Genomic DNA, 27,403 nt, shown 5'->3' with positions numbered 1-27,403 from the left:
AGCCTGTCGTAATAAAGAGATTGGTTCCTACTTCATTTTGCTAAAACATCTCTTAGAAAAACCTATTACATAGCTAATATGACGCCAGTTCGCCATTAGATGCTTTTTTTAAGTGTAAAATACAACACCGCAGTTCATTTCAAAACTCAAGGAGAGAAAAAATTACTTATCTCAGGAACATTTCATAATGCAGGAAATAAATTTTTGTACAAACTTCATTGTGGTTAGGGGGAAAAACATTTTGAAAATACATTAGAATGGACTGTAGTAAGTTTTTCACGTACATTTTCTCTGAGCCTAATAACTTGTTCCGTTCCCTAAAAAAACGCAGCCTAAATTAATGACATGTTGACATTTGACTTTGACAATTCCGATAATTCTATGACCTAACCTGTGTGAAAGTTGGAAATATCTTATATTTGTATACATACTGATAACCAACTGAATTGATGGGAAGTACCTTATCTGAATTACCTACGTCAAGTTGTGTAATTTTAGTATTATACAATCCACTGTATATGTTATAGTTATTCATTGAACTTTGTATAGTGAAGTTCATATACATTTCGAATCGTTTAAACTACAATGGGTCTTTTAACTGAGGGAAGTCCACTTTCCTGGGAAGAAACCAAGAAACTTGCACAACATGTTAGAGAACATGGTATTATACAGTTCATAAATTTATTCAAAAGACTCAGGGATAGAGAAGGCGATGTACTGAAATGGGGTGATGAAGTTGAATATATTATAGTTAAATTTTTCGATGATAAGAAACAGGCAAAAGTGAGTTTACGAGGTCATGAACTGCTTTTGAAACTAAATGAAAAAGAACTAGCTGATCCCGACGGGGTCAAGTCACTCTGGAGACCAGAATATGCAGCTTATATGATTGAAGGAACGCCAGGGAAGCCCTACGGTGGGCTACTAGCACATTTCAATATAGTTGAAGCAAATATGAGGCATAGAAGAGAGGAAGTTAGTGAGTTGTTGAAGCCTGATGAAAGAGTAATGTCTATTACAAGTTTTCCAAGGTTAGTTTATTTGGGTTCTGCCTAGCTATATACTAGTGAAATGAAAATACATTTTTTCAATTAATACTTTACAAATTCTTGGCTCATGTCCACACTTTACTAGTTGTTTTCATGAATAAAAATGATTCATGATAGGGTATTTACAGAGAAGCACAGAAATCCTATTTAAACCAATACGCTTTTGTCAAAGACTCTCGATCTGAGAAATGAGATTGACACAACATTGTGTAGATGTTGATAGATCTGGCAAAAATTGTTTGCAAATATAAACATTAGTGTGCGCTTAGAGCCTCTGTGAATAGAATGCCAAAGAATGTTGGATCTCTTTATTTTGTGAAGAACCAACAGTGCCATAGATCGAGTGTTTCCATCAAAATATTTTACATAGTGAGGGGTCCAAGTGATTACACAATAGTATTTCTATTGATCTTGATATTTACTAACCTTCAGTAATAATTTTCTCCATCTCCATCAATTTACTAAATACAACCTGAAAGAGATTAAGGAATTTCCAGAATGTATAAATATTAATTATTCAAAAAATGTTCAAAGATTTTTGAAGTATAAAATTTGGTGTTAAAAACAAAAACTAAAACCTTTCCGAAACACCAACCTTTTTGAGAGACGAAATTAAATAACAAGAAATAATGATTATAAATAAATTTCATCTTATTTGAAGGGCAAATTTATAAATTTGACAAGTAACTTACCGACTAATAGAACTTTTTCTTCAAAATATTATATTAAGCAGTAACTTTTCTAGGTGAACTTTTCAGTTTGAACTATATTGCACTTGCATAGAATATATGTCGATCTAGAATAAGTTATTTTTAGATAGAGTAAGTTCAAAAGCCCAGTAAAATTAATAAACTCAAAGATCTTTTTTGAAATGTGTTTGGGAACCACTTGGGCAAGGAAATTGTCTTGGGTAGTATCAATAAATCATTCCATATTACTGGAGTTTTATCCCAACACCAAACCGTTATTTCTAACACCTTGACACGTGTTTCAAATTCCAAGTGATCATCTTCAAGAGGAAGATTAAGTTTACTCTTTCTCTTGAAGATGATCACTTGGTGATTGTAACACGTGTCGAAGTGTTAAAAATAATGGTTTGGTGTTGGAATAAAAGTCCAGTAATATTCATTACTACTCCAAAGGTTCTAAACACTGCATCACAAGTTCAACATGTTTAATAATCTGAATTCTGAAAGTTGGGAAAGGAAAATCCAAACATAAAGCAGTCTTGAAAAAATGATGTGTTTGCCAGTTATCAACACAGTACATTGTGGAACATTTCCTTGTGAAAATAATTTATTTACCTGAGATTTTGATACTGCTATGATCCAGTTATCATTTATTACATTGAGATAAAATTTAATTCCTGTATTTTTCATTTGAAGTAAATAATTCTAGAGTTATAATTTTTTGTTTTTGTAATAATGGATCTATAATGATTTTCTTGTTTGGTAAACATTTCAGTAACGCGCTATATATGTATTGTTACATTTTTCCCAGTGAATTCTACAATAATTGATTACACTGTACAATAATCAAACTCAACTTTATTTCACTGCCAATACGACCAAACATTCAAACTATTCAAACTAATATTCAAATGTCTATCGCCTTATTTGAATTCACTCCGAACCGCACTTCACTTGACTTCTCGATCGGGGTGTGGGTAACGTTTATATATGGTAATCGAATTTTCTCAAATCCAATAGGGATTTTGCCAGAAGTCTATCGAAGCGACGCGGCATCTAACTAGAACAATCGCGAAGCGCACGTCGAGTTGAACGCGATCTTGGCCACTTCACAATTGATTTACGACGACCAGCGGCAGCCGGCGATATTTTTTGAGAGGATGATTTACAACACTGCCACCTACTCTGAGGTTGTAAGTCCTGAACAACATTCCAAGAGAGAACATCACGACCCATGTAAAGACTCAGTGTCTCTATGTGGGCAATTTTAGACTTGCTTCTGGATGACAATTGGATTCTGTATACCAGATCTTTGGTTACCAAGTAAGGTCCTTGCCATGGTCTCTCCAGTTTGGGACACAAACCTTGCCGACGTTGGGATTGGTAAAGCCACGCTGCTTCGCCCTCTTTGAAGCTCACGGGCGTCGACTTTTTGTCAAATCTTATCTTCATCCTGTCGCTAGAAAGCTGTAATTTGAACCTGGCAAATTTGGGTACAATTTTCAGTGTCTCCATCAAATTTTTCACATACTCTGAAAGAGGTGTCTTTTGAGATTCATTGGGTGGACTGCCACACATTACATCTATCAGACGCTTCAGTTCGCGACCAGTCAACATAGATGGTGTGTAACCTGTCGCATCATGTGGGGAGCTCCTGTATGCCAACAGAAAGAGAGGAGCCAATTATCCAAATCTCTTCGGATACAGACATCGAGAGGTGCTATTATGCCCCTCGACCATTCCATCGGACTGTGGGTGAAAAGCAGTTGTTCTTGTCTTCTTTATTCCAAAGAAAATCATCATTTCCTTTCACAACTCTGATTCGAAGTTGCGGCCTTGATCCGGGTGTAACTCCTGGGACACTCCGTGTCTGGCAATTACGTTCTGCCATCGTTTTAGCCTCTTGGTTGGGTAAGGCTACTACTTCTGGCCATTTGGAATAACCCATCACAACTATAAAGTGGTTGTTACTGAATGTGATCATAGGAAGTGGTCCCAGAACGTTAACTGCGATTCTCCCGAAAGGGCACCCACTGAGGTACTGATTTAGCCTTTCTCTTTGCTTTGTCTTCGGACCCTTTCTCAAAGAGCACAGGACACAGCGCTTGCACCACTTTTCCATGTCTTGGCGGCAATTGACCCTATGTACCTCTCACGCACTCTCGCTAGGATTCTATTTACTTCGAAATGCCCTCCCTTGTGACCATCGTGGAGCTGTTCGAGTATATTCGCAGTACACGTCTTTGGAAGGATTATCTGGAATTTGTGGGTTCTTCCATCCGGGCTTTCCCATTTTCGAGTGAGTAGGTCATTGCAAATACAAATGGAGTCCCATTGGAGCCAGTAACCCTTTTCCTGCTGACCGTACTTGATTGATTACCAATCCGGCCTCATTTTATTGTCAATCCATTCTCATTTCTTCGTCAATCCATTCTTATTTCTTCGTCAATCCATTCTTATTCCTTTGTCAATCCATTCTTATACAATTTTCGAAACTGGATCCTCCTGCGCTACGATGATATCTTACCTCGTCATTAAGGTAGTGTCACCCTAGGATGCTGTTAATAATCGTACCACACCATGATCAGGTGATTCCCCCTCATCCGTCCGTATCCCTGGACAAGGGACCCTTACAGGTTTTACAGGTTACTACCATCCAGGTCAGAGGGAACCCGAAACAGCGGTAGGAAGGGGAGCTTATTTCCCTATCGAGCTGTCCATAAAGGAGTCGCTACCTTCTCACGTTTGATGAAAAATTTTTCTCCTGGAAACTGGGTATCCTTGTCCTCCTGGTGTTGACAAAATTTGCATCCAAATATCAGTCACGGTGTTCTTGAGAGGCTATCTGCGTTTCCGTGAATCTTTCCTTTCCGGTGTCGAATTTCAAAATCGTAAGTTTATAATTTTTCGATCCATCTGGCTATTTGTCCTTCTGAGGTTTTGAAGTTGAAGAGCCACCGAAGTGCTGAGTAGTCTGACATTATCAAGAACTCACGGCCATATAAAAAGGAGAAGTAGTGATCCACCGCTTTGAGTACCGCAAGGGGCTTTTTTCTCGTGGCGCAGTAGTTTCTGTCGGATGTTCCCAGGGACTTCTTCGACAAATTCTTCTTCTTCTTGTACCTGAGAAAGTACGGCTCCTATTCCATGTTGAGATGCATCTGTGTCGGGTATAAACAAGCCCTTTTCCTTTGGGTATGTCAGGACCGGTGCGCTGGTCAAATGTCTCTTCTGGGCAGCAAATGTTTGCTAGCAATCTGGGAACCAAACGAAGGCCATTCTTGTACTTCCTTGATTTTCTCTGGATCTGTTTCAACTCCTTTTGAGGACACAACGTTTTTCAAGAAATTAACCTTTTCCTGGAAGAGGCATCACTTCTTAAGATTGATCTGCAAATGAGCATTCTGCAACTTCATGAAAACACTTCTCAAGTTTGACAGATACTCGTCAAAATTTTTTCCGGTGACTATCATGTCATCAAGCTAGACTAAGCATATTTTCCAGGTAAGTCCTCTCAGCAACAACTCCATCTAGCGTTCAAATGTTGCAGGTGTATTGCATAATCCGAACATCATAAACTTAAACTATTATAATCAATTGCCGGTGGAAAAGGCACTCTTTTCTTTATCATCGGGACAAACGGCCACCTGCCAATTTCCGAGTATATATTATTAAGCCTCCTGTAGTCTACGCAGAATGTCGTCGATTCATCTTTCTCAGTCGCCAACACAACAGGTGACGACCAGGGGCTATTTGATTCCTCGATTACTCCATCCTCCAACATGTCCTTGATGATGGATAAAACTTCGTCCTGCTATTCGAAGGGACGTCGTCTCGGTGGTATGGGTTTGGCATCGCCAGTATCGATGCAATGTTGAACTAAATCCGTTCGACCAATGATTTTGCCTGAACATATCGTTTTCTTCTACGAATCGGGTAGCCTTGCAAAGTTCTTCTTCAGATTGATGGCTCCACATCTTCTTAAAAGAGTCGATGAGTTCCTAGGCGAGTTGTTGAGCACGCTGTAGAGAAACTTCTTTCTCGATTCTTGCAATGTTCACGATCGGTTCGCAGGTGCCTATTACTCGGCCTTTTTTGAGAGTCACCCTGTTATTCTTGGGGTTGATTATTCTTACTGGAATGGTCTGATTGTTACCATTTACTTTCCACGAAAATTCCTGCTTCAGAGCTGTTGGATGGCTCATACATCAGTTTTTTTATGTCTACCACAAATCCGTTGAGGGATATGATATCTAGTCCCTAGTCTCACATCAGATTCTCCATAGACCGTCAATCTATCTGCAGTGGCTGTTTCCAGAACGAGTACCACTGATAACTTCTTCAAACTGCTTCTGTTGGAAATGTCGGCTCTCATTACTGACCTCGTTGCTCCAGTATCGACGGTGAAAAGGCAATGGTGATTATTCAGAAATCCGTCGACAACTAAGTTTTTACTGTTGCGTCTTATCGTGGAAATTGAATACCTAGGAACTTGGAATGCAGCAGCCAATGTACCCCCCTAACATTGCCTATATTTAGTTTTCTGAACCCCGGCGCTCTAGTTCGGGTGATTCAGAACGCCAGTCTTCTCTCCTCGTATGCCGAACGTGATCGACAATCCCACCACAAATGTCCCTCTCTACCGCAATTATAGCATTTGGGCCGCCCTCTTGCCTTGGGTTCAGGACGGTTTATCAAATATTTCTTGAAGAATTCCTCTAGTCTAGAAGTCTAGACCAACCATGAGTCGATCTGTTCCTTCAGCTACAACACCTGAAGGAATTATTTTATCTATCCACATCATAGATTTATCAATCACAGAAGAAAGTTCACATTATGCAACAATAAAATTTTACAATAAACTACTACAACAATTAAAAAATTAATTCTCAAAAAGAAATTCAAGACATAAGTTGAAAAGGTGTTCAAAAGCTGGAACATTATTGTGATAATGATTATCTTTACAATAGTTATCAGAGATTTATTTATGATTTGAGATGACATCATTCAATTCTGTGTTGTAAATTATTAATTTTTTGTATTTATAGACACAATTTTTTGATTGAACTTTATTATCATTCTTTTGAATAACAAGATATTAGTGACACTGCAAAAATTATTCAAAAAGTAACACTTCCAGAAAAATTATTTTTCTTATTAGATATCAGCCTTGGATACTTTGTTGTGTGAACTTATCAAAAGGAAGTTTTCTTGTATGAAAAGCTGCCTTTGGTTTTCAAGGTATTAATAATATTGGCTACTTGAATCCCAGAATAGTTGAAGTTTTTTGTTTATATATGCGAGCTGAAACTGGGGAAAATTAATCATATTGGAAACAATTATATTCATATCAGGTGTCCCTAGGAACATTTAAAATTGTCTTTCTCAGATTGGGCTGTGAGGATTTCTCTGATCCACCTGCAAAACCAACGCCAAATGAAGGTGCTACTAGATCGCTATTTTTCCCTGACGAAGTAATCTTTCCTGGTCATCCAAGGTTCAAAAACTTGTCACGAAATATTAGAGAACGACGAGGAGAGAAGGTCGCCATAAATTTACCCAGTAAGTTAATGATAATGATAGTAGCATTTATTTAGTGATGCGTTTTTCCGTTAATCGAATGACAACCCTCAGAAGTCGAAACTTGTGCGAGCTAAGGACTAGCGGGGTCTTACCTTTCAACGTGTGATTCCTAACACGTCATGTAATATAAAAATAATTATCTATTTCTCACATGACCTTCAATGTTTTTAAAATGTTCATAGAAACCGAGAACTGACTTATTTCATAGTGATTCAATAGGTCATTGTAAGAAAAAGTTTCTACGAACATATAGTCCGTTTCTGAGATACAGGACTTGGCAATAATTTATTCTGTGAATCATATGAATGTTTTTTTTATATACTAAATTTATTGAAACTAGTGGCTTTACTCAGTTGCCTTCCAAAACGTCCCTGAACTGACTATGCCAAATTTGATTAGTATCCCAAAATAAAAGGAGTAATAAAAGTTAGTTCCATGTTTGAGACAAACCGCGGGATGTAAAATTAATTTATGTTCCATGTTCATGATATGCAATAGAATGGCTTCAATTTTTTTTTATCGAAAACGAAGTTAATTGTAGGGGAAACATAAGAGACGAAAAAGTTGTATTTTCAGTTGTTTGATCTGATTAAAAAACTGCAATAAACAAGGCACTGGGCTACTTTTTCGTCTCAATATTATCGGCTGTGGTGCTCACTGAGACCTAATAATTTCACTCTGGTTAGGGCTGAATAAACTCCTTATCACTTTAAATAATTGTGGAAGATTTTTACAAATTGTTTTGAACATAAATCATGAGATGGATCGGGGATACAGAAATTTATTTTTTCAATACATTAAGATGACATGTTTTTTTTTGTTTTGTTTTTTTTTCAGACTTTTGGGCTATTGAAATTTTCACAGTCTAAGAAAAATCGAGAGAATGTAAGACATCTAAAATAATTAATTAGTAAAATATTAATTAGTTATTCTCAATAACATCACTGAAAATTTTGAGTATCTTCACCTTTATTGATATGAAAAAAATAAAAATTGTAAAATACTCCCAATATACTTCGATATCTGTCAATGAAATTTGAAAATAAAATGAATTCGTGAGAGAAATCGGCGAAATGTGATTCACAATTCTGAAGACAGGGGCAGATTTTAATCTCCGAGCCTTAGAATAAGTGTAAATAAAATATTTTTTTATAGTCATAACTATCTAACACAACAAGATAAAAAGATCATTTTTTCATTAAATATATATTGAATTTATGCAATAACTCATCAGAGTGTACCAGAAAATTTTCTCACCACCTATATAAAGTTCTCCATTACAGTTTTTTTACATTGAGGAAAATACCCAACGAGGTTAATGAAAACACTGATTTCCCACACATAATATTACTTTTCCTCAATACTTAAGTACTACCAATAAAAAAAGTGCCAACTCTTCTTTGATCAACCAGTCCAGATAAATTCAGCATTATCGTTCTAAGTACAATGTTACAATAACACCAGGATTTTGTTGATATTGTAAAGAATACATTTGATAACAGGACCCATCAGAGATCAATACAATTTGATGATGTAATGTTGTTGCATGGTAACATCGATTTTGTCTCTGGTATCATTTAGTCTTCTCTTGTTTGCAATGAAAGCTATAGAGAGAAAGACAAAGTTGGTGGTTGATTTTAAACTCAATGTTGAAGCTTGGATTTGCAACATTAGTGCCATTGGAACCCTCCTTTATCGTTGATGGTGTCTTCATCTTCATGTCAATTCACTGCGGCTCATTTCAAAATAGTAGAATAAGATCGGAACAGCAAGCATTTTTTAGCTTGATTATTTTGATGCAAGATCTATCCGATTTGTTCTGATACTTGTTAACCTCTTAGAAAAGGTTTTGTTTGATCATTCCTGAGACACACACCTGACATTTCTGAGACACACATCTGACTTAGTCAGATGCTTTCATACAAATTCTGTTGATTTACATCTTGCCACAAAAGTGTGGTATCATCTGCAAAAAGGTGAAACTACCAGAAATACGTACAATAGCCAGGTCATTTACATATAGTAAAAAAAGTATGGGTCCTAAGATCGATCCTTGGGGTAGTCCTGCTTTCACATTCTTTGTACTTGAGCAACTATTGGTTTTCACAAATTGCCTACGTCCTGCAAGGTAGGATTCAAACCATTTCATTGTTGATTTATAATTCTCCAAATAAATCCTTCAATTAATTAAATTTCACCTTGAAACATCAGATAAACTTCAGTCACATGTAAGATAATCAATATTTTTAACTGAAACAATGAATATGATAAGGCAATGTAAATAAAATATTTGTTCTTTTTGAAGTGTTAAGAGAACTCCTTATCTATTGAAGCATTTTTTCCTATTAAAGCAGCATTTTAATAAATATCACTCATGACATTTTCAAATTTTTCATCGAAAATTCACCAATAGAATTATATCTGAAAGTTTGTGAAGCCCACAGGTGTTTGTATGTTTGAAAAAAGACCAATGGTATTCAAAAATTGAAAGTGTATTAGATTCCCTAGAACCCAAATGATTACATTTCATTTGAACATCTGTAAATGATTTGTAACTATTATCATGAATAGAGTAATTGATTTTCACCAAGTAACGGGTATTCAAAATGAAAAATTGAATTATTCCAGATGTTGTTTACAAATTTCTGTAGAACAGCATTTGTCATATTGAAACAGGTTATTCCAGACGAAGAAATAATTAAACAATTTACACGAACATTAGAGAATATATTTTCTTTCTGAAAATAAAGATTAGGAAAAAAATGGAATATTTCTGAAAAACAAAATTTCGGTCCTCTATAAAAACTAAAAGGGATAAAAAGTAATTAAATTAGTTTAGTGAGCCCAATGCCTCTCTGACCCCGAAATTTTAATCCCTCAAAAATGTCTTGGAAGGGAATGGGTATAACGAACTCGAATTTGAGCAACGATACGACACATAAGTGAGAAATTGTCACCTCAGTTATACCGACAAATTAGCTCTAGCTGAACATGCTCTCAAGTGATTTGGTTCGATGAAACTCGAACACTTGGCAGAGAAACTCAGAATTACTATCCAAAAAATATAAAGAGAGGTAATAGAAATTCATAAATAGACAATTTCAATCGAAAGGAAGAGAGAAGTGGCATAAGCAAAATCTGGCTACCTGTTCTAAGTTGCATACAAATCAGATCATTTAATTTAACCAACAGGAATGGAGCCATACTCACCACCAATGGAATAAACCCAAGGATACTTTCCAATGATGTAGTATCTGCTATGAGAACAACCCTAGCACTTTATCCATTTCCTCATCACTGTTGATAATGTCTATGACAATACTAGACAAAACGTCCGGCATAAAAACTTGCAGACCATGGCCAACAAACCCAGAAAATAACTTAAGTCAATGTTATTTCCGGCAGTGAAAATTAATATTCTTTGATAACTGAACGTTGTCTATGGTTCAGATATGGTATGAAACACTCTAATTCTGTAGATATGGAAAAGAAATTACGCTGTTGCAGAAAAAAAAATACGGAGAAAGAAGAAATACATTTATTGTCCTAAACAAACAAGTTCCTGTTGACAAATGTTTTTGAGCTATGGTAAAAACAATATAAAATTAATCCATATAACAAATATTATCTGTACACACTATACACGTGTATAGATAGTATAGAAATATTTTTTTAATGAATTATTGTAATATGAATTCAAATCATAATAAGCCTTATCAATCAGAATATTGCTTTGTTTCTTCCTGAAAATAAACAAGGGATAACTTTTCAGGCTCATAATAATTTTATTGTACATTTTTATTACATTGTATTTCAACGAATCTTTTATCATCGTTGTCATGGGCAGAGGAAGTCTGATTAAGTTAGTTTGACTTGAATTATACTGTCACTATTTAGAATGATCAAGAACAGATATATTTATATGTATCAAACTTAACATGAGGGTTTGCTGGCCAAACTTCGATGATATGGCTGTCTGATCATTTTTGTGTATGGCTCTTCAGCTTCCTGAAAGAACGTCCCCTGCAAGTGGCCGTCGATGGATATCTCTCGAATACTTTCATCATAAACGCTGGTGTTCCCTAGGGATCCATATTGTCTCCAACTATCTTTTTATTGTATATCAACGACTTATTGAGAAAGAAAAACAAGAATCCAATATATTGCTTTTATGACGACATCACACTTGCCTCTTCATTCCATTTGGATTCCAGGACATTGGCTGCAGATGCACATCTTCACCGACAGCAGGAAGCTGAATATCTTAATGAGGATCTAGAACTACTTTCGAATTGGGGTGAAAGTAACCAGGTTCAATTAAATACCACAAAAACCCAGGCATCGGTTTTCTCCAAAAAGTTAAATGGCTCTGAACCGGATATAATAATGTCAGGTCAGACAATTCTGTTTTCTGCTTTGATAAGTTTGTTGGGGGTTAAAGTGGACACCAATATGTCTCAGCACAATCATGTCGTTGGAATTTCAAAGGCTGCTTCTGTTCCGAACCAGAAAACTGTACACACCCCAGCAACTTTTGATGTTTCATATAGCTCAGTATAGATCAGGCCGTCTTTGTAGTATTATTCCATCCATCCAGAAAAGGAGCATCCGCCTGATTGGAGACGCGAACATCACTTGCAACCTTGATAGTCTGGATCATCGAAAAAAGGTTGGGATTTGTCTCTTTTATGTAGATGCTTTCACGTGAATTGTTCAAGTGACTTGGCACATTTGATTCCACCAAGAGCGGTACATATCAGAAATACGCGACGGACTATGGCTGCTCATCGTTTTGCGGTTAAACTCAGTACACATCAAACTTCACTGTTTAAGAACTCTTTCATTTAGAGAACGGCGTTTATGTGGAATACACTTTTTGAAAACGTTTTTTCAAGTGGATTTAATCTCCAACGATTCAAACCAATGTAATCACTACTTTCGCTCAGGCACCGCTCTAAGAGCGCCTTAAGGATTGTCTTGTTGTGCTTATGTTTTGTCCTTAAAAAAACTGTTTCAAGGGAAATCGTTGTTTAATGAATAGTGGTTTGCAGGGATCTCAGAACATTAACCTACACACATACTAGATAGTTTGTTTTTGTAAAACAAAAACAGTTTGCAGCATATTTTTGCCGCATACTCCCCAGTTGACGATACAATGTCTGATATGTGTATCTACAAAGGCAAAGTAAAAAGATCTCGCAAATGTTGTATCTAGATCTCTTGAAGCTGACTTGATGACAAAACAGTTCGATGCGAGTTTTTGTATTCTGAATGATTATATGCTCCTTTTTATCAATGTGAAGTCCTAAGAATTAAGAGGACATTTTTACTTCGAAGATGTTAGGAATCACACGTTTAAAGGTAAGACCTCGTTAGTCCTTAGCTCGCACAAGTTTCTCAACTCCTGAGAGTTGTCGTTCGTATGGGGGCGACAGCTGATTAACGGAAAAATAGATTTTAAACAGATTCACACTAAGCTGGAAGATCGCAGTTGATAGTGAGGAGATGACTTTTCTTAAATTCTTAGTGGCATCTGGAGACAATTTTATGGATTTTTTCCTATCACATCATCGTGGTGTCATCTGCAAATAATGTAATGTTATATCCAGATGCATGATATCGTTAATATACAATAAAACTAATATAGGTACGGGAATGGAATCTTGAGGAACTCCCACTTTTATGTATCTTCCACACTGGAGTCTGTTGAAAGTCTCACAAACTGCATTCTCTGCAATAAGTACTATTCAAAGCATCTAATACTTATGCACTCAAATCCATGATATTTCAGTAAGATTCCATGATCAATTAGCTCAAAGGCCTTGGGGAAATCACTTTCTGGAGCACCAGAATTTATATTACTGGAGTTTTTTCCCAACACCAAATCGTTAATTTTAACACCTCGACATGTGTTTCGATCACCAAGTGATCATCTTCAAAGAGGAAGATTAAAACAGTTTTTAATCTTCCTCTTTGAAGATGAGGAAGAGGAAGATTAAAACAGTTTTTAATCTTCCTCTTTGAAGATGATCACTTGGTGATCGAAACATGTGTCGAGGTGTTAAAAATAACAATTTGGTGTTGGGAAAAAACTCCAGTAATATTCATTATTACACCAAAGGTTCCAAACAGTGCATCATAAATGACCTGAATTTATATCACTTTGAAGTGAACCTTATAGAGAAAATTGAAAATTTTATCGTTGGTGTTTCTGTTATTGATCACTTAGTGATTGAAACACGTGTCGAGGTGTTGAAAATAACGGTTTGGTGTTGGGATTAAACTCCAGTAATCTGTATCTGTAGAGTAGGGAGGGTGAGTGTAAGCCCACAGTACTTAGGCCGGATGTGACCCATTGTACATCCTCCCGAGGAGTAGCCCTCCTAGATCATCGTCCATTCTGTCCTTTCCAGAAAGGTGGACAGGTCACTTGGATACATCTTCTTTATATCGGCAGGTGTAGGCCAAGACTCGCCGAACATACACTCTCTTATTGACGATAACTCCAGGCACTCGCATAGGACATGCCTGACAGTCTCATTTTCCTATTCACACATCCTGCATAGAGGTTTGCCCACTAGCCCCATATTATGGAGGTGTTTCCTTAGTTGGCAGTGGCCAGTCAGAAATCCTACTGTTAAACGTAGATTTTTCCTGGTCAGCGCCAGATATTTCTTCGGCGCCAGCTTCCCAGGGTGATCCTGGCAAGATTGCATTCTTTGATTCTATCTCATCTCTTTAGGGATTGAGCATAGGTGTAACATTTGCCTAGTTCCGCAATTGTCGAAGTCATCAGGCCGTAGGTGCCACTAAAATTATTAGTCCAGCCGCTTCCTTGGCTAAAGAGTTGGCAATGCGATTACCTTTACTCCTGTCGTGCTCTTTAACCCACCTCGGGATAATGTTATTATCTACCGAGGCTTTGGCTAAATCTTGGTGACACTCTAGTACTAGCAATGAGGTAACACGTTGTCTGTTCAAGCCTAATAGGGCTTGTCTGCTGTCAGGGCAGATTGTTATGTTTTTGCCAGAAATTCCTTTCCTGGTTGGTGGCGGTTGGTGTTGTTCTCATGGTTCCTGTGATGTTTAAACAAGCCAGTCGCTGTATTTGATATAATTTTTGGATGGCCGTTGCTTGCAGAATTTTCGGTCCCCATGCAATGGCTCCGTACGTTAACATAGGTCTTATTATTGCAGTGTAGATCCAGGTGACCACACAGGGTGAAAGACCCCATGCGCGTCCCACTGTCCTCCGACATTGCTCATAAGCCGCATATGCTCTTTTTGCTCTACTCTGTAGGTGAGAGTTCCATGTTAGCTTCCTGTAGAGGATAGTACCAAGGTATTTCACCTCTTCAGAGAAGTTGAGTTTGCTTTTGAAGATTTCAGGAGGTTTTAAGCCCGATAAACTTCTTTTCCTGGTGAAAAGGACCATCTCAGTCTTCTTGGGATTGATCGACAGTGAGTGTTTCTTACACCATGTTTTTATCAATTTGAGCCCATCCTGCGCTCTATCGCACAGTGTGTTCACAAATTTGCCAGTATGAAAGATAACTATGTCATCTGGATATGCAATTGTGTAGAATCCATTACTGTATAGATGATTAATCAGGGTATCCAGAACTATGTTCCAGAGAAGGACTCCTCCCTGTGGACATCCCCTCATGACCAGTCCTCTAACTGTGATGTATTCTACATTGATACTTATTGCTCTACTATAGAGCATCTTCAGTATCCATTCTCCTAGTACTCCAGTAATATTCATCACTACATCAAAGGTTCCAAACAGTGCATCACAAATTTTAGTATTTAACAAGTGATATAGGTCCATAGGTCATTGGATGATTTTGATACCTCCTTTGAAAAGTGAAATAACTACAAAAGTTTTCACAATTTGAGAAAACGAGTCATTCACAAAGGAATCATAAATATGACAAGAGCATTTGAAACGCAATACTTGGGTAACTGATAGACATGTCATTGATACTTTAATTCAAGTATATCCGCAGGACTTCACTAGAATGCAAATTGAGAAGAAACTATGAAACAAGAATAAAAGCCACGAAATAAAAAACCTAATCCAATAACTGAAATTAGAGAAATATTAGAAAAAAAATTACAAAAAATTAATCAGGAAAATTTGGGATCAAATTAGTAATAAACGAAAGTAATATAAAAACATATGATATTATATAATCAAATGCCAAATTGTTCCATTTGTTTTTTCAACTGTAAATGTGAAAACAAAGAGGTCATGCTCAGTCTAATTATTGAAACATCCATTTCTTTTCATGAAATCTGTTAGACATTGACTCATTCACAAATATGTAAGATTTGTCTTTTGTCCAGTCAAATAAAACTATGAAAAACATTTCTCTTCTGACACCGAGGTTTCCCAATGTGATACTTTTGACCCCCCCTTTAGATATAAGGGTTTCCGCCACCTCAATAGGGGTACAATGAAATTAAAACTCCTTAAAATTATTGTATATCCATATTGATAATATTATGTATGAATGCAAATGTGTCAATAGTAAAAAGTTGTGACAACTGATCCATGTGTATACTATGTTATAAATTTTATGTTATCATTACCTTTGATTTTATATTTCTAGAAGTGGGTTCAATTTTGTTTCTATTTATCAGTATTTAGGGATAAAAACACCAAAATTCCGGTAGATGATTCCTTCAAGCATAGTAAAGCGGCTTTACCTGATCATGTTTACTTGGATGCTATGGGTTTTGGAATGGGTTGTTGTTGTTTACAACTCACTTTTCAGGCTTGCAACATTCAAGAAGCTAGAACCTTATATGATCAACTCACACCTTTGTGTCCAGTTATGGTGAGTCTATTTTTGAAATAACTTGTTCTATTTGAAAGTAACCACTATGTTTCTGAAAAAACATTTTTCATTCCCTTTGGGTGTTTTCACATTCCATAAAATGAAAAATATTAAAATTTTTATGGAGACATTTGTACACATCTGTCTCAAGAAGTTGAGAAGAAAACTAAATAATCTTAAATTTTGATGACAGAGGCAGATTTTCAGTCTCCGAAATGTTGAGATAAGTATTGTATAATTTTTTAGCTCTTTTTTTTAACGGTAAAATCATTGAATACATCAAATCACTGAAAAACAGAACATTTTCATTTGTGAGAAATACTTTGAATTCACACAGTAACTTATCGGGGTGAACTAAAAAGTTTGCCTTTTCTGCTCGTGTGTAAAGTTCTCCATTACAATTTTCAGATTGTGAAAGGTAAAAACACCCAAAGAATATCGATAAAAACTGATTTTCCTTCACAAAAATGACTTTCCTTCAGTATTATTATCCTAAATTCAAAAATGTATGTTTTGTATGAATGAAAAAGTAGAATGTTTTTTTCCAATATATTATAATGAATTTACGAATTATATAAAAAATAACTTGTTTGAATGAACAACTTCAACATTATTTTGTCAATAAAATATTGTCAATATTGTTGAATATTTTTGTTGGTTTTATTAGCATTTCCTTGTATAACCTTTCCTTTCATGATCGGGAGACACAATCCCGCGATGAGCGTTGTACCTATGTTGTAGGACACATATTTGTATTGAAAACTTCCTGAATGGTTTTTGTTCCATCGACATATGCGTCGGCGGCAACAATACAAATATGTATTCGTACTTGAATAACACTCGCCGCAACATGGTGCATGTGATCATGATAACTCGGCTTAAGAAGCAATTATAAGACTGACATAATGACACATGACGTTCAAAGTAATTTTTAAATATGGCAATTGTAGAATGTTAAATGCGCGATAGAAATTCAAATAATCATATGAGACAGAAACATACGTCAGAAGGCTCTATGAGTGGTAAATTCAGCGTGTGGCCAAATATGTACTTTTGAATACATTAAAGCATAAATCTAAAGTGGCTTCACATATGTACTCCTGTCATTCCTTTTTGAGTGTGCTTTATTTTGAAATTATTGGATATCAAATAATATTGAAGCTTAGTAATGTAAAAAGATTCGTTGGAGAAATAATGGTTCACAAATACTGTATTGCATAAGTACCACTGTGTTTAAGGCAAAAAGGCATTTGTACAAAACTTCAAGTAAGAATCAGAGTTATCCTATTTCCTTTTTTTACACTATCATTTATTTATACACTCTACTTCGCTCGTATAGGAAATTCTTGAGTAAGAATAAACATGAGGATGATTTTTTTTCAAAAAGGCCCAGAAATTCTAAAAAATTGTGACATTTTGAAGATTTTGTGTAGAAACATGTGAGAATGTATATCGTTGAATAACTATTAGTGACAACTACTTTCAGTAAGTGGATGTTAAAATCTACATCTAGTGTTGTTTTTAAAAAAGACAGCCACTTTATGTTAAACTGATTAGTAATGATTTCCCTCCAGCTAGCATTCACTGCTGCCTCCCCAATTCATCGTGGATTTCTAACAGATGTTGATTGCCGCTGGAACATAATTTCAGGCTCTGTAGATTGTCGAACTGAAGAAGAAAGGGGTCTCAAACCGTTGAAAGAAAATAAATTTGTCATAAAAAAATCTCGTTATGACTCTATTGACTCCTACCTCTCACCGCAAGGCGAAAAATACAACGATATACCTCTCTTGTACAATGAAGAAGATTATAAGAAACTAGTGGATAATGGTATCGACCATTTATTAGCTGGACATATTGCTCATTTATTCATCCGAGATACAGTTTCATTATTCTCAGAGAAGATCCATCAAAATGACGAGGAAGATACAGATCACTTTGAGGTTGGTTGTTATTTGAGAATTAATCATTTGTTTCAGTAACTTCACTTTTGTCTTTAGAATATCCAGTCGACCAACTGGCAAACTATGAGATTCAAACCACCACCCCCTAATTCAACCATAGGTTGGAGGGTGGAGTTCAGACCTTGTGAGGTTCAAATTACTGATTTTGAAAACGCTGCTGTTGTTTGTTTTGTTGTACTCCTGACACGAGTGATACTTTCATATCAACTCAATTTCTTGATACCCATCAGTAAGGTAAGATTTTAGTAATATTAGTTTCTTTATACTTAGTTGACTTTGAACAATTCTTCTTTTACCGTTTGCGATACTACTGTTTTGGATCGTCCATTGACAATATTAATAAATATTTGCATCAAAACTAGTACCATCCCAGATCTATGGTTATTATCTAAAGTTCAGTCAATTACGGGACAAATTTGATGTCGATAGTTATAGACCCATATCAATAATATGCAACTTTGCCATAGTGTTCGAAATCCTTATCTATAGCAGGTTATATCCTCACTTGAGCAATCAAATTACACCACTTCAACATGGTTTTATGAAACGACGCTCGACAATCACTAACGTTTTCAATATTACCCAATATATTTCTGAAACCATCGATAGGAGATCCCAAACTGATGTCATATATACGGACTTCTCTAAGGCGTTCAACAGACTTGATCACAGATTACTGCTATCGAAATTGTACAGGTACGGATTTTCTCTGACCCTCATCCAACTTTTTGTATCTTACTTCTCCGACAGGCTTCAGTTTGTTATATTCAATGGCTTCAAGTCTGTGGAATATACAGATACCTCAGGTGTTCCACAAGGAAGCTACCTAGGTCCACTTCTCTTCAACGCCTTCATGAACGACACAGTTGAGAGCATTAACATCAACTGTTTGATATACGCGGATGACCTGAAATTATATTGTGAGATCAATGGCATCGAGGACTGTCTTCAACTCTCTGAAACCTGTTGAGCAATGATGTTTTCGGAACAATCTTCCATTAAACGCAAGTAAATGTAATGTAATGACATACACACTAAAAAATCGGCCATTTTCATGTCAATATTTAATAAACGAAATTCCACTTCGACGGCATCTCACATTCACCAATCTAGGTGTTCCTTTCGATACAAAACTTTCCTTCATGCCACACATTGAAGCCATTGTGTCTGCTGCAAACAGGATATATGGATTCATTGTGCGAATCTCCAGAGATTTCTCTGATTCATCTACATTGAAAATCTTATACTATGCTTTCGTTAGATCAAAATTAGAATAAACCTCGATAATCTGGAATCCATTTCATCAGTTGTATATAGGAAAAGTTGAATCAGTACAACGTCATTTCCTAAAACTTCTCTCCTTTAGGTCAGATAACATCTATCCACCAATGGGATTTTCCCATGATGCATTGTAAGCTATATATGCTATGATTAGCTTGAGTTGCCGTCGTGATTGTCACTCCACAATTTTTCTTTTTGAACCAATTAATAATTTAAATATTGACTCGCATAGTCTGCAAAAAACTTAATTCAATGTACCTAGACCAACCTCTAAAGTGGATAATCTTTTTTATTTAACACATACAACAAATACAATACAACACCACATACAAATATTCTGAAACGTGTGTTTCAGAATATTTGTATGTGGTGTATTTGTTTCTGCTTAACATGTGTGTCAAATGCAACTCAGCAAGTTGTCAGCTCGACATGATTTACTGTTCCATCTCTGAGATTACGTCTTTTTACTTCAGCTGATTCTACATGTATTTTTTTACCTTATAACTTATTGTAATTTGACTTATATCCCTGTTCTGTAGTTTAGTGTAACCTATAGAACAGTGTATGAATAAATAAATAAAATGAATAAATAAATCTCAAAACTACAATTAACTACATGATGAAATTCTAGTAACACTAAGATTTCATGCACCGTTTGATAAACTTTGCTATAAAGTGTTAGAGAGTGTTATACTTATTTTTTTATTCATTGAGTTATTGAGGTATTGCTTTTTTTATTGTATAATAATTCAAGGTATATCCTAAGAATTTCAAATATGTTTTTCAAAACATTTTCAGTTTTTCACATATTTCTAAATATTTCATAAATGAGCTTTTAGCTTTGTTAGAAAGATAATTTCATAAATAATGTATTAAAAGGTTTCAAGCGTTTTTTGGTGAACATATTACTCCAGTTGCAAGATATGTAATAAAATTCAAGATGAAACTTATGACACATCATGATGAATAAAATAAATCAGAACAATTCAATTTGCCAGTAATGGCGTAAGATATTGTATGTTCAAAATGTGTTTTTCTGTTAACCAGACGACCTCCAGAAATCGAAAAAAACACTTAAACGTTTCACGGTTTCCATAAAAGACTCAATATAATACTTGCAGTCTCACATTAATGTGCAGTATGCAAGCTTAAACCACAAAATTTAAAACAGTGTCTGATAAATCTAACATAGGTTGAATTGAGTTCTATTGCGATTTTTACATATCTGTACTGTTATAAATAATATCATCTCTTTTAAAGTTTCAGCAATGACTGACTTTATTCAAGTTAAAATTATATATCTCTATAGTCTATATACAAAATTTGTACAATATCCAAAATACAAGCTCATAAATTTATTTTTATAATTAAGAGACATTCAACACTTGAGAAACAGATGGCGCTACAAATATTGAAAAACTTTTTATGATATAACTTTCGACATGTATATGTCAACATCATACGATTAGTAGATATACAAAGATCTTACTCATTTGTTGTCTTATTAGGTTGATGAAAACATGCAAAAGGCTCAAATGAGAGGTGCTTCTATGGAACAAAAATTCTGGTTCAGAAAAGACATAACAACACAAATCAGCCCTCCTGAAGCTAATGAATGCTGCAAGACTGGCAGCACAAATTGCGAACCACAGAAATGCGATATGTTTGTACAGATGACTGTCAATGAAATTATCAATGGAAAGGTGAGGACAAAAGTATGAGTGAATCCAAATTCACATGAATTCTGTTGGAAGATGGCACCCTTATATTATGGACATTTACTTCATTATTTTCTTCTTTTGTACAACAAATCTAAATATTGATCATGGTTTATAGGCTTTCACGGCCGGTGTCCAACAAATTGTCCGATGTATCCGGATTTATAAGCCGTAGTTTGCAGGTTTTTTAACTGACGTTTTGTCTGCTACTGTGGCAGACATCATTACTTTCGAATGCACTCAAGTTCTTGATAAACAGAGGATACTATCGAAGGCTAGTCAGAGAGGCCATAGAAATACATAAACATAAGAATAATCTCAATTGTAGGGAATAGAGTTTAAACATACACAAGACATGGATACTGGCACTTGGAAGGACGGTATCCTGGTGGGTTGACTTGGTGGTCAGCTGAACTCAGTCAATTGACCGATGTGCAAACTGGTGATCGAACCGCAAGGCTGGATGATCGATTTCCACTTCCTATCGTCCAACTCGTATTAGGAATCGCACGTTAAAAGGTAAGCCCTCGTTAGTCCTTAGCTCGCACAAGTTTCGTCTCTTGAGAGTTGTCGTTCCTAGGTGGTTAATGGAAAAACAGATTTTTTTAACAGACTTCATAACACACAGATTCCCCCAATAATTGAAGAACGGTCGGACCAGTCACGTACAAGAGCAGTTGGCCTTTCGACACCTAGTTCCGTTATAAATACAAACGCACCAAGACCATTTTCAGTGCGCATCGCAGCTCGACCGTTGCCGCATCGCTTTGGATGTCTGCCGCAGTAGCAGACGAAACGTCAGGTATAAAAACCTGCAGGCAAAGGCTAATAAAACCGGAAATATCGGATAATTTAAACATTACTTAAAACTTTGCGTTTGTCAGATAAAAGTAAATATTGTATCATCCTTTTACAGGAAGGTGAATTCCCTGGGCTTATTCCTCTAATAAACAGCTACTTGAGTAACATGGACGTAGATGCAGACACACACTGTACAATTCAACAGTACCTCAAGTTTATACAACGAAGAGCATCGGGAGAAATACTAACCACTGCTTCTTGGATAAGGAAGTTTGTGATGGAACATCCAGATTATAAGTGAGAAAAAGAGAATTACCTGAAACAAGAATTTATTTTTCCATTATTCAGTCTTTCTCAAGTCTTTCATGTATTTTTATATTATATTGATATATTTCAACATAAAGGAGAGCACACATTATTTTTTGAAATCTCCAGTAATTGAAAATTTGTTAAAAAATATGTAGGTTATTCTATTACTGACTCTCAGTTTTCTGTTAAAAAAGTTGAAGTAAAGGAAACCAAAAATGTAGTTGATGTTTTTTTTTTCAGGCAAGATTCTATAGTATCGGAGAAAATCAACTATGACTTATTGAAGACTCTAGAAGATATTCAGAGCGGTGAAAAATACTGCCCATTACTTCTGGGACAGAGCACTATGTCTAAAACAAAAGAAACTGTACCTTCGGCCTTGAAGGAAGGATGTTAATAATCAATCAGTTAAATTGTCTTGTGCAGTTGGAGTAGACAATTTCAAGTTTTCGAGTCAGTTTTATTCTTTTTAATTAGAAAAATATATAATTGACAATACAAAAACAGGGTGAATGAAAATAAACGGAGGACAAAGAAAAAATTATTGAAGTTTGCATTTGAAATTGCAATATCAACTGACATTCTACATCCTAAAAATAATTGAAATGAATTAAATTAGTTTGAGTTATGAATGAATGTTTTCCAGATATTTTGGGCGTAAATGGTTCATAATCTCAACATCTTGTCAGATATCTTTGAATTTTCCTATCAATATTGGTTTTAAAGGTTCTTTTGGACAATATTTTTTTAAGTTAATGTTATAATTGTCAGGGGTAACTTAACGTTAGTCAGTATTTTAAAATAACGGGGCATTTAGAAGTTTCACCTAGTTTGTAAGATGCATTTGTTGAAATAGATTTTATTCTTGCAATTAAATATTACACAAACAGTTATCCTTAAATGTTATTTTTAATCATGTTTTTATATGAAAATAAATTTTACCAAAGTAACATTTTATCAACTTGTTGTTTCCTACAGTATCCTACAAATAATGTCAAGACACAAAATCACGCGGCTTGTTAAGTAATGGAAAAGTTCCGTCTAGTGAAAACTTTCACGGTCAAAGGTATTGTGGGCCAGCAGATTTTTATGTCTGACATTTCGTCTATAATTGCAGACATCAGTTTGCCAGTTTTTTCACAATGCATTCTACGAGTACTGGTATACCGCAATTGTAGACGAAACGCGATGTGCTTGGTAGCTGAAAAATAACAACAGTTGCAAGTTCAGCTACAAAGTAGAACTTAAATATGGCAAGTGCGGCCTTGCTTAAACGTCGTGATAGTATCAAAGACAAGCGGATGTACAGTACACCCCAGGATACCATTTCAGTATGTGATACCTTCTATGACTACACCAAAATACAGATAATTTTATCGGACATAGCACTCAAAGACGGAGCAAGAAATTGACACGTTTTGGGCTTTTGGCCCTTCATCAGTATACTGCAGCTGATTGTGGGGATGGGCAACACTTGGTTGCCAAAAGAAGTAAAAATGCACAGAGCCATGCAGAAGTCAGCCGCACATTTGAGGTTTTGGGTAATATATCTTGTTTTAACATGAAAATTACTAAAAGCTGCCACGGAGGCAGCTTCAGCCTCCTGTGAGATACCCGGGTCCAGGAATTCACACAAATATGAAGATAATTAGTCCGACTCTGAAATAGAAAATCTATAATTACCTTCGTGAAGATGAGAATTCCAAATTTTTTCTCTTTCGGAGAAATTTTGATTTTGAATAACTACGAAATTTATGTTTGAAACACTATTTCTTGCGATTGTCAATTGAATTCAAATATGAAAAAACAAGCTTTTTAATAAAAGTGAATCGAATTCTGAATGTTCCTCCATAACATCACATGTTATTAGTTCGGACTTCCATTGTTTGATATTATATAAAATGATTTGAAATCCCTGAAAGAACTAAAGAGAAGAATTAAAAATTGAAGAAGAAGAATAAAAATGGATTGCTGAAGAAACAATTATAGTAAGCAGAAAAACCTGAAATGAAATAATAGTGAAATAAAATACAAGTAAAAATGGAACAAATTGAACAAAAAATTAAAAACGCTAAGAGATTCCAAGCCAAGTAACTTCACGACGTTAAGATTATTAGTATCCACAAACGTCTTCGGGTGATTACTGGACTGATTCCTCCGTGAGCTGACTATTTATAGGTCATTTGAGTACTTTCACTTATCTCTGCTTTCCTTTTTCCGCTTCACTGGTTTAGCGGAAGATGACCGTTTGGCGGGAGTTGGCCATTTTTCGCTTGATTATGGGTTTCCATATGTTGTGTATCTCTACGCTAGCTTGACTGAATACATTGTTGGATTACATGTATGTGGCTTCTTTGAATTTCCTCCTAAACCAAAGTTCCTTTTTGTATATGATCTCAGCTTGGGACCATTCGATTTTATGTTGATAGGTCCAAGTATGCTCTGCTATTCCTGATTTATTTCCCCTCGCTGTGTGTTTTTTGTGCTCGGCAATGCGAATATTCAATGGCCTCTTAGTTTCACCGAAATAGGATTTTCCGCACTCACAGGGTATCCGGTAGATGCAATTCTTGGAATCGCGGTTCGCGTTTAGTGGCCTGGTTTTTGTGAGGCTGCTACAGATGGTGTTTCCGGATGTAAAACAGGTTCTTATGTTGTACTTGGATCCAATTCTTCGTATCTTTTCCGATAATCCTCTGATGTAGGGAAGTGCAAGCACTGGTTGTGACGGCTTCTCTTCCTTTCAAGGCTCCTGCTTTCTTTTATCCAAAATCTATTCCACCATCGCTTTGGAATAGACATTTCGTTGAAGATAATTTTTTATGATGTCTAATTACTTCCCGAGACCTTCCTTCGTATTACAAAGTCCGAAAGCACGGTCTAATAGAGTGGTGGTTGGATTCATGGTTCAGATACTGTCCCGTGTGAGTGGGTTTTCGATATATAGATGTTTCCCACTTACCAATACGTCTAAGAATGGCAATTCGTTGTAGGCTTCCTTCTCCATTGTGAAAGTGATGGAAGGTGTTACGATGTGTTTCAGGAAGGCGTCTAGTTCAGTATTCTGAAATAGACGATCTTCAACGAAATGGCTACTCCAAAGCGATGGTGGAACAGAATTTGGCTAAAAGACAGCCCCGAAAGGAAAAGAAGCCGTCACAGCCAGTGCTTGCACTTCCTTACATCAGAGGATTATCGGAAAAGATACGAAGAATTGGATCCAAGCACAACATCAGAACTTGTTTCAGATCCGGAAACACTATTCGTAGCAGCCTCACGAAAACCAGGCCACCAAACGCGAACTGCGATTCCAAGAATTACATCTACCGGATACCCTGTGAGTGCGGAAAATCCTATATCGGAGAAACTAAGAGACCATTGAATGTTCGCATTGCCGAGCACAAAAAACACACACAGCGAGGGGAAACCAACAAATCAGGAATAGTAGAACATGTTTGGACCCATCAATACAACTTCGAATGGTCCCAAGTTGAGATCGTACACAAAGAGGAACATTGGTTTAGGAGGAAATTCAAAGAAGCCGCATACATGTTATCCAACAGTGTTTTCAGCCAAGCTAGCGTAGAGATACACAACATATGGAAATCCATAATCAAGCGAAAAATTACCAACTCCCGCCAAACGGTCATATCCCACTAAACCAGTGAAGCAGAAAAAGGAAAGCAGAGATAAGTAAAAGTACTCAAATGATCTATAAATAGTCAGCTCACGGAGGAATCAGTCCAGTCATCACCCGAAGACGATTGTGGATACTAACAATCGAAAGGTCGTGAAGTAACTTGCCTTGGAATCTCATATCTTTTATTTTTATTTTTTGTTCAATTTGTTTCATTTTTACTTGTATTTTATTTCACTATTATTTCATTTCAGGTTTTTTGCTTAATATAATTGTTTTTTCAGCTATTAATTTTTATTCTTCTTTAGTTCTTTCAGGGATTTCAAATCATTATATATAATATCAGACAATAGAAGTCAAAACTAATGAAATTCATCATAAAACATTGTTAATCACCTTCAGACAAACCGATACCTCATATCTAAGTGTACTAGGTGGGTGTTACAGATTTATCTCTCGCCCCCTGGAAAAAGTTCATGAAATAAACAGGTAGGAGTAATTCTGAAATCACGAGAATACGTGAATAATCTTAGCCAGCTTTTCCATGAACTGAGCGTGATCGCATTCGCGTCGTTCATGGAAAATATTAAGCATATTTCATAAATCAGCCCGTTTTTTACAGAGCTGATTATGATAACTCCTAAGCGCCTTGACGTCTCTCGTCAGTGGGCTTTTCGGCAGGAAAAACTCAAAGCCTCCGGATATGTTCAGTGACCGTCTCAACTTCTGCCAAATCTAACAGGTAATTCAATGAAATGTATATATAACTGTTCGTGCAAATACGGAGCACCTTATTCTGCATCGTCTCGAGTCTCCGCAGAGGAGTCCTCTATATAGACAAGCGTATAACATAGCTGGTCTAATTACTTGTTTGTAGATTAGCAGCTTGTTATCAATACTAAGCTTCGAATCCTGTGCAATGAGCGAGTACATGCTTTTAACCGCCGTGTCCTCTCGTTGGATCGCCAAGCTCAAATGTTACTGAAAATTCAGGCTCCTATCCAGGATAACTCCCAGATATCACGCGCTCCTCAGTTACCCTTGGCTCGCAACTTCCCGAAGATCTTCACGTTAGTAATTTCCTTTAAGAAGTTGACAAGTTATGTTTTGTTAGGGTCAGCCTTGATTTTATTATGCCCATAGTACAGCGCACGACCAACCTGTCAAGGGAGATCCGAAGCCTGAAGCTGTTACTTCGCTCGAGAACGAATGTGCGTATATCGCTGTCATCTGCGTATATACCTACATTCGTTCTCGGGAACATCGGAAAGTCGTGCGTGTATAGAGAGTACAAGTGAAAGGCTGGACCCCTGCTTTAATTGGATAATTCGTAAATGTGTTTGGTCCATTCTCACACAGAAAGTTTGGTTGATCATCATCCGCCTAATTGGAGACATGAACATCACTTGCAACCTTGATAGTCTGGAACATCTAACAAAGGTTGGAGATTTGTCTCTCTTCTATAGATACTTTCACGTAGAGTGTTCAAGTGACTTGGCATATTTGATTCCAACAAGAGCAGTACATAT

At 36.1% G+C, this 27,403-nt stretch overlaps 1 protein-coding gene and 1 long non-coding RNA gene across 2 annotated transcripts; both read left to right on the top strand.

Annotated features, from left to right (window-relative positions):
* Positions 1-379: 379 nt before the first annotated feature.
* On the top strand, positions 380-23,187 carry Gclc (glutamate--cysteine ligase). The gene is made up of 8 exons (XM_074173990.1): positions 380-1,031; positions 7,128-7,300; positions 15,968-16,164; positions 17,739-18,107; positions 18,165-18,362; positions 20,918-21,112; positions 22,044-22,225; positions 22,478-23,187. The coding sequence occupies exons 1-8, from the start codon at positions 586-588 to the stop codon at positions 22,632-22,634; spliced, it is 1,917 nt and encodes a 638-aa protein (XP_074030091.1). The 5' UTR covers positions 380-585; the 3' UTR covers positions 22,635-23,187.
* On the top strand, positions 18,369-20,436 carry LOC141481789 (uncharacterized). Its single transcript, XR_012465181.1, has 2 exons — positions 18,369-18,824; positions 18,879-20,436. It is a non-coding gene; the product is annotated as an uncharacterized lncRNA (long non-coding RNA).
* Positions 23,188-27,403: the final 4,216 nt, after the last annotated feature.

This window comes from Leptinotarsa decemlineata, unplaced genomic scaffold (genome assembly GCF_025532065.1).
Source record: "Leptinotarsa decemlineata unplaced genomic scaffold, Ldec_3_MD MMD2_tig00000505_RagTag_RagTag, whole genome shotgun sequence".
Classification (NCBI taxonomy): domain Eukaryota; kingdom Metazoa; phylum Arthropoda; class Insecta; order Coleoptera; family Chrysomelidae; genus Leptinotarsa; species Leptinotarsa decemlineata.
The sequence above is the reverse complement of the archived record's forward strand: the minus strand, read 5'-3'. Positions and strand labels throughout refer to the sequence as shown.